Source organism: Nelusetta ayraudi, unplaced genomic scaffold (assembly GCF_046127955.1).
Source record: "Nelusetta ayraudi isolate G7.1 ecotype Tasmania unplaced genomic scaffold, CSIRO-AGI_Nayr_v1 ptg000134l, whole genome shotgun sequence".
Lineage (NCBI taxonomy): Eukaryota > Metazoa > Chordata > Actinopteri > Tetraodontiformes > Monacanthidae > Nelusetta > Nelusetta ayraudi.
In genome coordinates this window covers 1580001-1593888 of record NW_027466184.1, presented here as the reverse complement: position 1 = coordinate 1593888, position 13888 = coordinate 1580001, and the positions used below count along the sequence as shown (strand labels likewise).

The following is a 13888-nucleotide window of genomic DNA, read 5'->3' as shown; positions in this document are numbered from 1 at the left end:
TGATTAGATGATTGCACCATTTTACCACAACAAAATTTGCATCACGATTGAAATGACACTACCTCAGAACAGTCTTCCCAGTGAGCATCAGGTAAATCAGAGTCCAATTTCTGATTTTTGACAAAATTCATTCTCTCACTCGATTTTTTGATAATTTATAATTGAACATTGTGCACTACCTCAGAAAAGTCCTCCCAGAGAGTTTCAGGTAAATCAGAGTCCAAATTCAGGTTTATGATGAAAACCATGGTGGTGTTTCAGTCAACATAAAAGCAGCATAATTCAACAGAACAACCCTTGATAGTCTGCCACTCTCTCTGGGCAGTTGACCACACACAAATATATCTTAATTTTATTAAAAAATGGAAAAATAGACAAAAACATTTACATTAAAGTATTTACATGAAGGTGTCGGGGGGCATACATGCATGTCCTGTTATGTTGATTTCTATTTCAACTTTGAAAAAAAAAAAAAAAATGCATCGGTCGGTCTTATTATCATTATTCAACTGGGGCCACTCAAGGGTCTTGGACCATGTCGCTCAGATGGGTAACTTGAGGAGGGCGCACTCTGTCAGGAGCATCAAGGTCGTGATCATGTATCTGCTGTTGGAGATCTGGAACGAAATGAAGAGTCCGTTGAAACTGAAAATCATCTCTGTGCGTTAAGAAACCGAACACTTTCCCGCGGGCACGTACCTTGATCCTGCCGCTGGCCTTGGCTGATCCCAGACCCGTGGACACTTGGCTGAGGCACCCAGCGGACACGTCCAGCCGGAAGTGTCTGTAAAAGTGGCTCTTCAGGCTCTGGATGAAGTGCGTCACCTCCTCGATATCAACGCTGCCCTGGTCCTCCTCCTCCTCCTTCCTCCCGCCGTCCCGCTCCTTCCTCACGCTGCTCCACAGCTCCCAGGCATCCTGGGGATCCACCGTGTAGGTGACCTGCAACGGCGGCGCCACCGGGATGCTCCAGACCATGGTGAGGTGCTGGATGCTGCTCTCGGCGTGGCAGTTGGTCCACAGCGCCATCAGCCACTGCAGGCTGGTCTGGCTGATCTCCAGGGGGCCAAAGCAGCAGTCGAAGGTGCCCTGGAACCAGGACTTGACCACCGTCGTCAGGTTTTCCGGCCCGTGGCTGCCAAACAGCGGCAAGCAGATGAAGTCCTTGGGGAGCGAGCGCAGGTACTCAGGGTTCCCGTTGACGCAGGTGAGCCAGCCACTCCACACTCTCCTCTGGGGTTCATCCCGCGGGGCAAACGTAGCTTTAGAGAGGATCTGTGGGGGCGGGGCCAGAGCGAGGGGTGCATGACTAGAGGGTAAACCAGGTGAGCTCTCACTTCCGGTCATCTTTTTTTTATTGATTATATTCTTTAGGGATGCACCAATAGCACTTTTTTAAGATTTCGCCCGAATCTAGTAGTTATGCCAAAGAATGGATTCCTCGAATTTCCTGGTATTACTAAATGGTAAATAACAACATTTTACTTTACTCGTCGCTACTACGCTTGATGATGTCATCAATCAAACCACATCGAAGCATAACACAAGCGACGCGTGTGTTTCAGCAGAGTGGTTTCAGCGGTGGCTGGCTTCTAACAAAACAGCTTGTTCGTAACTGACGATTATCATTTTGTTTATTTTTATTTGGAAAACCTTGAAGTTATTACATTTATCATTATCTCTGCTTCCAGCGGGACATCACAATACAAATTAGCCATAATGTATTAATTCCACGACTGCAGTGTCAGAAATTAGGAGTTGGCCAATATCGGGATATCAGATATGGGTAAAAAGGTCAATATCGCACATCACTATTGATATCCGATACTGGTATTGGTGCATCCCTAATAGTCTTTATTTTTTTTTATTTATTAGTTATGTTTTGTTTTATTTGATATTTCCTCATGATAAAGAGGAAGTTAGAGAAGACATAAAAGACGCTGACCTGTATGAGGACAGTCTCGGCATCGTCGTCTGCCTCCACCAACCCCGGCACCATGGAGATGGACACTTTGTAGTGGTCCTGGGGGCCGTCCACCTCCACCGCCACACCCTGCAGCTTCTGCGCAGCAATGAAAGCAGACAGCTGCCTGGAGTAGCTCTTCAGCTGGGTGTGCCTGAACTGGTAGAGCGGGGTGATGTAGGACAGCTGCCATTCTGTCTTCACCAGTAGCGCCAGCTGCTCCGGGTCCACTCTCTCCTTCAACACACAGACGCACACATACACAGACACAGAGAGAGACAGAGAGAGAGAGAGAGGGAGAGAGAGAGAGAGCGAGAGCGAGAGCGAGAGAGAGAGAGAGAGAGAGAGAGAGAGAGAGAGAGAGAGAGAGGATGAGCACCAAATGTGTGCCCTCTTTAATGGTCTTATATGTCAATGCATTGGCGTACTTTGATGTTGTGAGACTTCGGGGCTCGTCTGCTGCTGTTCATCCTCCGTGACGTCATGGAGGGGGTGAGGCCCAGCCGGGACGCAGCGCTCAGGCAGCTTCGGTACGATAGCCGGTAACTTTTGCCTTTGCTCCTCCGCTGGACGACGACATTGTCGGCGGGAGTTCCGATCACACTGGAAGGCAGGCACGCACGCAAATACACACACGGATTGTCACAAAAACAGCTGTACAACGTCACGAACAACAAGCGTCACACGAGCAAGTCGTGGACTTGTTTGGTTTGGTTTCATCGCCCCTGACAGCGATTAAACGGGACCAAACCCACTAAAGAAGCTCTGGTGTAAAGTTGAGATGGTTATTATACCGATGACCTGCCGACGGCGTGTCTAAAATGTGTTTTTATATCAAAATCAAACCCGATTTACCTGTTTTGTTGTCGCTCCATGCCTGCCGTACTGATTAGAGAAACCGGAAGCAAATTTGAACAACGCGCTTGCCCGCCCAGGAGTCAGCCAATCGCGTCCGCCCAAACAGGAAGTGAGTGCAGCAAACCGGAAATGCCTTTTTTCTTACTCCGATTTTTGGTAAAATGTTTAATGTAAAAATATTTACTGGTACTGGTTTAAAATTGTAAACATAATGCACATATTTTTGTGTGCATTATGCAGCGAAATAAATTTAAATTTGATCATTAAAACGCATTAAAATAAGTAGTTACGTTATACATTTCTATAATGGAATGTAAACAAGGTAGAAAATCAAGGAGACGCCCTGTTTTGCTTACATTTTAGTGACTGTTAAGTATTGAGGGTGTTTGAGCTGTCATATTTTAGACTTTTAATGTTTCTGCTGCTATGCATCTGCTATTGCAAGCTAATTAAGCCAACATTGTGTTCCGAACATCTATTATACTTATGGCCTTTGCGTATGCTCAGAATGCAACACTTTAAAATGTGCAGTAATGATAACGGTGCTCCATTATTACAACAGTGTAGAGTTATATTGAGAGAGGATTATTTTTGAGAATGGATTTAGCGTGTTCCCATTAAATTTGAAGTGGTTGTGTATTTGTATGAATCACACAACCTCAATATAAACCTTGTTGCTTGCTTTTTTTTTTTGGTTGTGTTGTGTGTTTCAGTGAAGGTGAGGATAGGCCTCTCAGGAGTGAATGTTCGTCAACATTCCTTCCCAAGTGACAAAAGTCAGTATGTGCATTGTAAGGTTGTGCATTCACCAGCTGCCAGTTTCACACGCCCCTCCTTGTTACCATGGAAACTGTCCTCTGTTTCATCCTCATTTACTTGAAACGTCTAACATGTATATTTCCCTTCCCACTAAATACACACTTTCTTCTCATCTATGGCCCCTTATCCTGCATTTGTGTTACGCGCCCATGTTTTGTGCAATTGTACACATGCATGCTGTGAAGTGAATGGAGCATTGCACAGAGCCATGTACTCTGCAAGACATACTGTATGATGACCACATCAACAGCCAATCGTCTTGGTGGTAACTGTTGGTGGGCTTCGACCAATAGGGAAAGCCCAAAGATTATTCGTGCGCAGAAGGGATGCAACACCATGGAAACAGCACAGGGTGTCTTGGGAGAATATCGCACCCTAGTGGAACCATATGCAAATGCTTTTTCCCCCCAGGCTGAATGAATGAGTTCACCTTTTTAGACCTGGCTAAACTTTCAATGCAAACAGTTTGGAAATCCTGGATGCTTGTTTGAATATGAAATTGCATTAGAAACAGAAGTCAAGCTGACACTTTTGGACCTTCTGGACTGGCTCACAATTACTTTTTGGGCTTGTGAATTGACATAAAAAATGTGTAGCTTAAATATCTTAATGATCAATTATGAGACAATTTTCTCGTTAGTTTCATTTTTTTTTTTTTTTACATAGAACAATATTTTTAGTGTCCAAGAAAATGTTTCTTAATTGTTGTGTACTGTAGCTGTGGTTAAATGTACAAATAAGGCTAATTTATTTTTGATATATTGGTTGATGCATGATTCTTCTATTAGAATTAGTTTTTGTTTTTTCAATCTCTGTTTTTTTTTTGTTTTGTTTGTTTAATGTGACGTACTGTATCATAGCTGTTATTCCGTGGACGAATGAGATTCAGGCCGGTTGAGTTCCTGCCATCACCCCTAGGGGGCATTACCGACACATACCAGGGCCCGGTCCTCCCTTACCTGAAAGCCCAGCCACCTGCGTCCTCTGAACCCGCCACCTGCTCCAAGGAACTCCCGCACCGGCGGAAAGATTCCGTGAAAGCAAATCAACTTAATCCGGCCATTATCAGACGATAATCACCTCTGAGAGGTTTCCACCGAGGTGCGACCAATTTGTTGAAATTGCTAGATGATGGCATAAATCCCCATTGCGCAAGACTGATAATAATAAGGTCATTATCGCCTGCGCAGCGACCCGAATGGTGGTATTACATTTATATTTACACTTAAGGTGTGCCACTCTTGATGAGGAACCTCCCTAAGAACCCACGGGATTTGGGGAATCACTAGAATTTTTACTTTTCTTTCTTTCTTTTTTTTTTTTTTAATCTTGACTGTCTCTGCTCAGGAAAATACGCAGAGACCAGCCATGGCAATTGAGGCGTGAGTGGTGACAGCCGAACTGGACCATTATCGAGAGAGAGAGAGAGAGAGAGAGAGAGAGAGAGAGAGAGAGAGAGAGAGAGAGAGAGAGAGGAGTAAAGTGAATGTTAAAAGGATGGAGATACGGCGAGAGAAGGCTGACGTAAGGTGATGGAGCCTTTGATGGTCGACGCCTGCGCGCGGCCAGACTGTGGATGCGACCGTTGGAGGAGATTAGGGAAACTGCGCCTCCATCGGATCCCCTCGCCGGCCGCCATTTTGGCTCCGTCCCCGGTCACATCACGGATGCGGCCCCCTCCGCTGCACCTGGCCATTCCGGCTCCGCTCGCCCCCAGTTTCCTTGGACCATAGAGGGAGGAGCCTGGCATTTCTGGAAGTCGCTGGAGCAGCCAGCATCTGAAAAAACACCCACAGCGTTTGGAAGTGGAGCGGCGGCGGACGAACTGATTTGGAATTATTTCAACGTTGACGAGCGTCGACGGCGAACGCGGGCCGTCGTCGTCGTCATGCGCGCCTCCCGCTCGGGAACGGGGAGCTGAAGCGGACCGCCAGCCCAGCTCTCATCACGGGGTTTCTCTCTCCCTCCCTCTCTCTCTCGCCCTTCTTGTGTGGATCAGCCATCTGTGATACCCTGGGTGATACACTGGGTGTGCACGGCGCAGTAGCGGCGAGGGCCAAGCGGTTCTTCCGTCGTCAGCTAGCTCGTATTAACCCCGTCCCCGCCTCCCCCAGCCCAGCAGAAGCCTTTCTATCTCCCCCTCTCCCCCCATCTCTCCCTCTCTCCCTGCAAGAGGAGCACCGTTAGCTTGCGGCGGCAGCGGCAGCAGCATCTCGGTGGCTGGCGGCGGGGGAAGTGGATGCTGCTGACTGACCGAAGGGAGTCTGGGATCTGGCGGCGGCCGACGGTGAGCTCCGTGGAGCCCGAGGCGAGGCATGCGAAGAGGGCTGTTTCTGTGCCATCGAGGAGCGAGGGATTGTCCCCGCCCTGGGCTGAGCTCCGTGGCTAGTGTGTAGCTTAGCTCCTGGGCTAGCCAGCCAGCCTACCGGGAGGAGAGCGGAGCCCAGGAGAAGGTGGGGCCGAACGCTGACAGCCTTACAGCGGAAAGCCAGCTAGCTGCCCCTCCACACTCTCCTCGCCTCTGTCATTGACTTGTTGTTTTTAATTTTGGGGGGAGATAAAAGGGCCGTATCATTGAACTCTCATTAAGTGGTGTGGGCGGAAGACCTCGAGGAGAGCATCCTCGCTCACCTGGATGACCATGGCGGACGACGACGTGCTGTTCGAGGATGTCTACGAGCTGTGCGAGGTTATTGGCAAGTAAGTGTGACAAAATTACCAGCCCCCCCATATTTTACTGTATCAGAAACATATAGCCACACATACGTACACTTCTTTCATTGGCGGTTGCTTAACTAAGCTCGGTCTGCAGCGGGTTTATTCAGTTTTTTCCAGGTTAAAGTTTACCAGTTTGTTGAGATGACGTCACATCAGCGTGATAGCGCTTAAGGAGTAATTAAGCGTGGGTGACTGACAAGAAATTTGTATCATATCCATTACTATAATCATTACCATCATTATCATTTTTGGCTGAGCTCGACAGATTCTGTAATGCCGTTTGTTGGTCACGTGGGAACACTTTGCATTGACATTTGTGACGTGATGACGGCAGTTGTGGCTCCGAATGTAGGACACGGGTAAGAATCATCTGGCCGCACATGGAGGATGTCTACAGACAGGATTTTCCTCCTCCTAATCCCTCTGTTTGACAGTAGCCGTGCATTCGGTCAGAGGCATGTACGTGAGCTGATTAAACGCTGCAGGTTTTTATTTATTTATTTTACAACCCAGAGATCTGCCAGGTGCACAACAGTATAACGCGCTCTTAAAATAAGTCAAGTGTCCTCTTCTTCTTCTACTGTGCCTCTGTGTGATTTTTTTTTTTTTTTTTTTGTGGGGTGGACGGAAGAGGCCTATCAGGCATGGTTTTCCAGGCATCCCCCCTCCTCCTCCCCCACCCCCCTGCAGCTTCCCAGGGTCCATTAAGTTTGTTCTAGTGGAAATAGGCATGCTCTCAGTTAGACCCTGAGGCCCGGCTCTCTCTCTCTCTCTCTCTCTCTCTCTCTCTCTCTCTCTCTCTCTCTCTCTCTCTCTCTCTCCAGCGACTGCGCCTTGTCTTGATTAGTGATCTACGGCCGCTTCATGGCCTCTTACCTCCAGTTCAAAATACAGGAATTAAGCGGTTAAGCAACAGTGAGATATGTGACAAGTGACCGTGCAGATCCGTGTGGCGCGTAACATGTCAATAGAAGCGTATGATAAAAGGCGTTTATACAATGTCACAGGTGTTTTAAAAGTCTGATTTTTCAAGTTACCCTTGTTTTTTGTCAGGGTTGGTACCGGAGCTGAAGTGGCAAAACCGGCTTTTTGATTTTTAGCAGAGCTGAATCATTCTAGACCAGGGGTGGGCAAACTTTTTCACTGGTGGGGCTACAGTGGGTTGTAAAATGTGCCAGAGGGGGCCGGAGCAGCAGCAGCAGCAGATGGATGGAGTGTTTTGGTGAGCCACCTCATAGGAGGAAAAAAAAAATCTATCATGGGATACGGAGAAAACATGTTGCTTTCATGTCAATTGAAAACGAACCAAAGCAAAGTTGCAGCAAAATATCTCTTTGACGTCCTCTTTGTTGCAATATGACTCTTCAACACTGAAAATCAAACAAATGAAAAACAGCTTTTTTTCCTAGTACTTTAGTACTAGAAAGTACTTTAGTAACAGTAACTTAGAGTTTGTTAATTTTCAGAATATCATCATCATCATCATCACTGTGACAGAAACACTAAAACATTAATGAGGTTTATTAATATAGTTTCTTCAAGTTCGGCAGGCCGGATAAAAAAGCTTTAATGGGCCGCATATGGCCCCCGAGCCGTAGTTTGCCCATGCCTGGTCTGGACTTTGCACCGCTGTATTCAAACAACATTTGCAAACACTTAAGTTTTTTGAGCTTGTGTGTGTGTGTGTGTGTGTGTGTGTGTGTGTGTGTGTGTGTGTGTGTGTGTGTGTGTGTGTGTGTGTGTGTGTGTGTTGTGTGTGTGTGTGTGTGGAGTACAGTGGAGCAATGCACGAGTCTGCAGGCCGTCATAGAGAAACACTCGCACTGCCTTTGTGTGACTAAAACCAAAGTGGAGACGACTTTGCTCTGTGCTAGCTGTGTGATGACAGTGCGCTGGGTGTGTGTGTGTGTCTGTCTGCGTCCCGGCCGTGTCTCCAGCCAGAGGAGGAGGGGCGGCGGGCGGGATCATTTTTCCTCCCGTCCAGAGGTGGAAGGAGGAGGAGGGGGAGGAGGAGGAGGAGGAGGAGGGCGGCAGCGGGGTCCAGATCAATGGAGACAGTGGAGTTGGGAATGGGATGGCCCTGGGCTGAGGATATAAATAATGCCTGCAGGCAGCCACTGCAGTACTCTGCACTCTTTGTTTTTAGCCCGGTGTTTTTAGCGTCAGCACTATTTCAGGTGCTGGACAACAAGGCAGACACTCGATAGCCCAGGCTGGTAATTAAAGCGGGAAGATGAGACTGCTCCAGTGGTCCAGCGGGAGGCAGCAGCCTGCCTTGTCTTCTCACAGTTAAAGGATACTTTTGCGTTTCCGCTGGCCTCTGGAATCTAGTCAGTGTTGTGCTGTGTGTGTGTGTGTGTGTGTGTGTGTGTGTGTGTGTGTGTGTGTGTGTGTGTGTGTGTGTGTGTGTGTGTGTGTGTGTGTGTGTGTGTGTGCGTGCCAAAGGGGGACCTGGCTATGAAATGTGATTGGATGAAAATGCCAACCCTATTATGCGAACGTGTGATCAACTGTCATCTCTTTCTGCATGGCTTCTCCTCCTCTAATCAGCCCTCTTCTGCTTTTGTCTCCTACGACCAACAGAGAAGCTTTGTGTCGCTGTTTTCTGCGTTCTTTTTTTTTCTTTCTCAAATCTCGTATTTAGTTCCGTCATCTCAACTCACGTCGCCGCCAGTCACCCCTCGAAGCTGCCGCGCGTCGCTTCACATTGTCGATCCGTTCAGCCCAGTCTCGCTTCTAAGTCAAGAATCCGAGCAGGACGTGAAATCAACTGATTTATTTTGTTGATTTTAAAGTTTGAAACAAGAAAGTGAAGGAAACTAAAACGAGGTCAGAGGAACGTTGGCCTCCTCACTGCCAGTCTGGCTCCACCACCACCGGCTTCTAATCCAAACACACATTTCTCCAGTTTTTGTTGTTTTTTTTGCCTCCCAGAATGCAGCACCCGTAAACCACCGAGGATCACCTTTCAAAATAAAAGCCTTCCTCTCAAAGTTATCCTTTTAATGAAAGTAAACCAAATCGTAAGATTGTGCTTTATGAACGGGAATTTTTTTAACATACTCATCTAAATAAAATGTACCTTGAGGCACCAACATGGTAGGTGTGGTTTAGTTGACAGCATCAGCTGAATAGATTTACCAGGAGAGAATATGATTGATGGAAGAAACTGAATGGGTGTTAAATTATTCATTTTGAGGCTTTTTGCTTTCTTGTCTCTTTTGGCTGAAAGTTCTTTCACCAAACATGTTAATGTTTTTTTTTTTACATATGACTTCCACACATTTAAAATGAACCGATCCTGAAGGTGGCGTCCGTGTCAGAAGAACATCAACAGCAACAACATGGAATTCCTCCGTTCCTGCTCAGCGCGCTTCTTCTCCTCCCGCCGCATAAAGCGCCGTGTCCACATTGAAAAAGGGGAATTCTCTTTTGCCACGCGCCCCCTCGCGACCTCTGACCCCGGTCCTTTCACACTTGAGCGTAAACCCCATTACCCGGCCCCTGCGTCACACTCCTATTGTTGTCCTGAGAAGCCTCCTCTCCTCTTATTGACTCGATCATTTGTGCAGACGGCGAGCAGGGGCTGGGTGGCTCGGAAGCCGTCGCTGCCCAGTCAACTGGAAGCAGACACTTCATCATTGTTTTTTTTTTTGAATGGAAACAATTCAAGGATGCAACCTGCTGAGCTGAGAAAGTTAAAGTGGAGGTGTGAACACGCACAAAAAATCTCCCAGTCTCTCCGCCTTCCTGTGGTTTCCCCATCACTCCCGGTCAGTTTCAGTGATGCAGGCGTGGCGGAAAGCAGCGAGTTTGGCTTCCGAGATGACAAATCTCCTTAATAAATGAAAATCCTGCGCGGCACGTCGAGGATCATTTCACTCCACCGGGGGCCAACCGACGCCGTGCCCACCGGCACCACACGAGCCGCCCGCAGGCCCCTTCTAAAAATAGCACAACCAAAACTCAATTTCATCCAACCTCGTTGAGTCATTGTCGGTAATTATTGAGAACTCATTAGCGCATAGGTGTCAAACTCTGGCCCGTGGGCCACATTTGGCCCGCAGTGTCACTATGTTTGGCCCTTGAGGCCGATACACAATCACTACGAGAGCTGCTGGCCTAAAACTGCAAATCCCAGAATCAATATCATTGAAGGATATTAGTATGACTTCATTGGTTTAATATTGTTATTTTATTTTTAATTGTATTATTAGCCCATTGAAAAGGTGACTGCTGAAATTTAAATCAGAAGGCTGCTTTTTTTATTGACATTTTATTTATTTTGATGACTTTCTTTCACATTTTGATTTTGCATGCGTGCAGCATAAAGTTATTTGTTATATAGTATTAACCTTCACTTTGTTCCATATTCACTGTTGATACAAAACTTGTTTGGCTCCATTTCCGTCAGATTTTGGAGGAAGATGTTTTTCCGTCAATAAATATCAATGCAACTTTGTCCAAATGTTTTCCCCACTGTGTCTTTTAAGCTTGACTCCCCTACATGAACGTGATCAGTGTCTCCACATAGAACACAATTTCTCAGTTAGCCTTGAGTTCTATATTATTATTGATACTGGTCTGTCAGGAGAGCGGAGCAAACTGGCAGCCCTTCGTACGACTCGGTACCTGTGAAGTAGCTGTCGGGTTCAGAAAGGTCACTGACCTCTGCTTTAACTCCTGTGTTTTTTGTTACGCGCCCCCTGCTGGAAGAGCGCCGATCGTACGGATCGGGTGTCGGAGTTTGACCCTGCCTGGGTCTTGCGACGGTGAAAGAGAACACCGAGCCACTGAGCGGAGGGGGAGGGGGCGCTGTTACATATATATAAAATCCCTTTGTGGAAATCAAAGGAAACGGCCCCAGCCTTTGCTGTGGGTAGTGATCTGGTGTGAACGGGCCAGCCTGCTGGATACGCTGCTCCTCATCCCAGCCCCGGGCTCCTCATTAGAGACGGGAATACTGGGCGGCTGGCGGGCGCTCGCCATAGAAGCCAATGAGGTGATCCGTCCTCCCAGCTGGATAATTCAATTGCTCGGCCTGTCGGAGCCTTAAGTGTCCACTTTCTGTCTATTGTTTAATGGTTCCAGAAGTGCAGCAATGATGTGAATTCATCCTGGAGGTCTTTTTTTTTTTTTTTGTCTTTTAGCGCTGTTTGTTTTCCCAGCTGCCCTGTTGTTTGAGACGTGGTGGAGATCAGACGTTCTCACCTGGTGGAGTCTCAGGACACACATGTTTCCCTCATCATGAAGTCACCACCCAAATTTATCCCACGAGAATGAAATGAGACGAGCTGGTTTCGGCCTGGCAGACTCCAGATCTGATTGGCTGTCACTGCTGACTGCGGTGCGTTCACTGGCGCGGGCCTGTGAATGTGGATTCTGAAGGCCTCAGGCAGGTTTCGTAGATCCTGACAACACAAGCTAGCTGAAATATGATTGGAGAAGAGCTCTACCATATGACGTGACGTGGAAAGGAACAGCTTATGGAGAGTAACTTTATTATCATATTTACGGGAAATGTCTCAGTCATGTGGAGGCCAGCAGAGAAGGAGAGGCTGGCTCCGACTGGCCTGGGTTTCCAGGAGGGGGTGGTGGGGGACCCTCTAGGGTCATGAATGGGACTGGAGTGGTCCCTATTGTCGGCGGGGGTGGTGGGGCATTCCACACCTAGCTGGGAGTGTGAGACAAATGACGTGCAGCTGCACAAATGTGGCGGGGAGGCGCTAAGCAGAGCACGCTAGCTGCTGCTGCTGCTGCTGCAGCTAAAAAAATAAAGTGGAGGAGGATTGTAGGGAGGTCCTGGGGGGGGGGTTGGTGGCTTCAGATGTGTCATGCCCCCCCCCCCCCCTTATTTCTTTCGGAACTGAATCTGGCTTGGTTTACGTAGGGGTGGGGGTTGGAGGGGGAGGGGGATCTGGGTTCGTGTTTGATGGCCGGATGTGAGCCACGTGTGGGCGTTTTTTCGTCGCACAGCTGCAGCGATGTCAACACACACACACAAGCACACCCGAATGGCGCTTTGAGCTGATGAGATGAATTGAATTGTAATTGGTGCAGATTTCAAAGCGACCGCCGCCACCCTTGAAGTGTCTCGGGAACCCGATTCAGGTTCTGGAGTTTATTTTACAACCGAGGAAAAAAATAAGAAAAAAATTTGGGGTCGGACGCACATTGACATCCCATTGGATGTTTGACGATGTTACTGTCCCCTGGTGGCGGGCCAGCCAGATCTTCTCTGCCGGCCTGAACCTACTTTGAAAAGTACATTTTCCAATAGATTATGATCATAAAGTTATTCTCCATAGTTGTTATTTCACATCATATTATATCCCCTTGGTGGCACCGCTTCCATTGTTGTATATCACGGTAGAGTTTAAATAATAATATAGACAGAGAAATGTTTTATTGCATCTTATGGGGTGGGGAGTCACTCCCCCCCCCCCACTGCGCTCGATGGGAAACGCAGCTGCTGCCAGTCGTCAGGGCGTGAGGTCAGCAGGTGGAGTGGGACCGGGGGGGAACCACGACCCGCGCTTGTTTCCTCTGGTTTTAATGATCAGAGCAGACGTGGGAGACCAATCAGCTGCTGCTGCTGCTGTTACGGCTGCTGCTGCTACTGTTACGGCTGCTGTTACTGCTGTTACTGTTACTGCTGCTGCTGTTACTGCTGCTGCCGCTGCTGCTACTGCTGTTGCTGCTGCTGTTACTGCTGCTACTGCTGCTATTACTACTGCTGCTGCTGCACTTACTGTTGCTGCTGTTACAGTTACTGCTGTTGTTACTGCTACTGCTGCTGCTGCCTAAACCGGGTGGTTTCCAGCGATACTGTCAGTTTGCGGTGTCTGCTGACTCAGCAAAGACACTGCTCATTAATGGTCCCTGCTTTCACTGCCGTGTGTGTGTGTGTGCGTACGTGCATGTGTTGTGAGTGCATGTGTGTGTGGACAGCTGCAACACAGCGGGGATGTTTGTGTGTGTGTGTGTGTGTGTGTGTGTGTGTGTGTGTGTGTGTGTGTGTGTGTGTGTGTGTGTGTGTGTGTGTGTGTGTGTGTGTGTGTGTGAGCTTCCAAGTGAGTTGAGGAGGGTTCAGTGGGGGTGGTGATGTGTGTGTCGGGGGGTGCTCAGCAGAACACCCTCAATCCGCTCGCTAAAATAAGGCTCTAATGTATCAAATAGTGTATATTTGCACTATTTGCACCATTTTGCTCTATCGTTCCTGCTGGCACGAGTGCAGCGGCTGCAATTCCCATCTGTTCCTGGTGTTGTCTGCGCTTTCTGGGGTTGTTGTGCGTCTTTAAACCACTTGTTGAAAAAAAAGAAGTGAAGAAGAAGTGACTTAACTTGACTTAATCTCCCTCTCTCTCTCTGTCTCTGTCTGTCTGTCTGTCTGTCTCTCTCTCTCTGTCTGCAGGGGTCCCTTCAGCGTGGTGCGGCGCTGCATCAACAGGGACACGGGCCAGCAGTTTGCCGTCAAGATCGTGGATGTGGCCAGCTTCACGTCCAGCCCGGGCCTCAGCACGGAAGGTA

General features: G+C 48.1%; 2 protein-coding genes across 9 annotated transcripts in view; one reads left to right on the top strand and one right to left on the bottom strand.

Moving 5' to 3' along the window:
• Positions 1-225: 225 nt before the first annotated feature.
• Positions 226-2960, bottom strand: cenpl (centromere protein L). The gene is made up of 5 exons (XM_076051413.1): positions 2819-2960; positions 2392-2566; positions 1946-2200; positions 700-1275; positions 226-617 (listed from the first exon to the last, which is right to left on the bottom strand). Exons 1-5 carry the CDS (start codon positions 2836-2838, stop codon positions 543-545), a joined length of 1101 nt encoding a protein of 366 aa, XP_075907528.1. The 5' UTR covers positions 2839-2960; the 3' UTR covers positions 226-542.
• Positions 2961-5208: 2248 nt separating this feature from the next.
• Positions 5209-13888, top strand: part of LOC142904875 (peripheral plasma membrane protein CASK-like) — a 37083-nt gene continuing 28403 nt past the window's right edge. For 2 of the 8 annotated variants that reach the window (XM_076051248.1, XM_076051242.1), the window contains exons 1-3: positions 5213-5927; positions 6231-6340; positions 13773-13885. In XM_076051248.1, the coding sequence (XP_075907363.1) occupies positions 5880-5927; positions 6231-6340; positions 13773-13885 (271 nt within the window). In that variant the 5' untranslated portion in view covers positions 5213-5879. Of the gene's footprint in view, positions 6341-13772; positions 13886-13888 lie in introns of all 8 variants that reach the window. The other 6 variants (XM_076051246.1, XM_076051243.1, XM_076051244.1 and 3 more) reach the window with 5 other exon arrangements.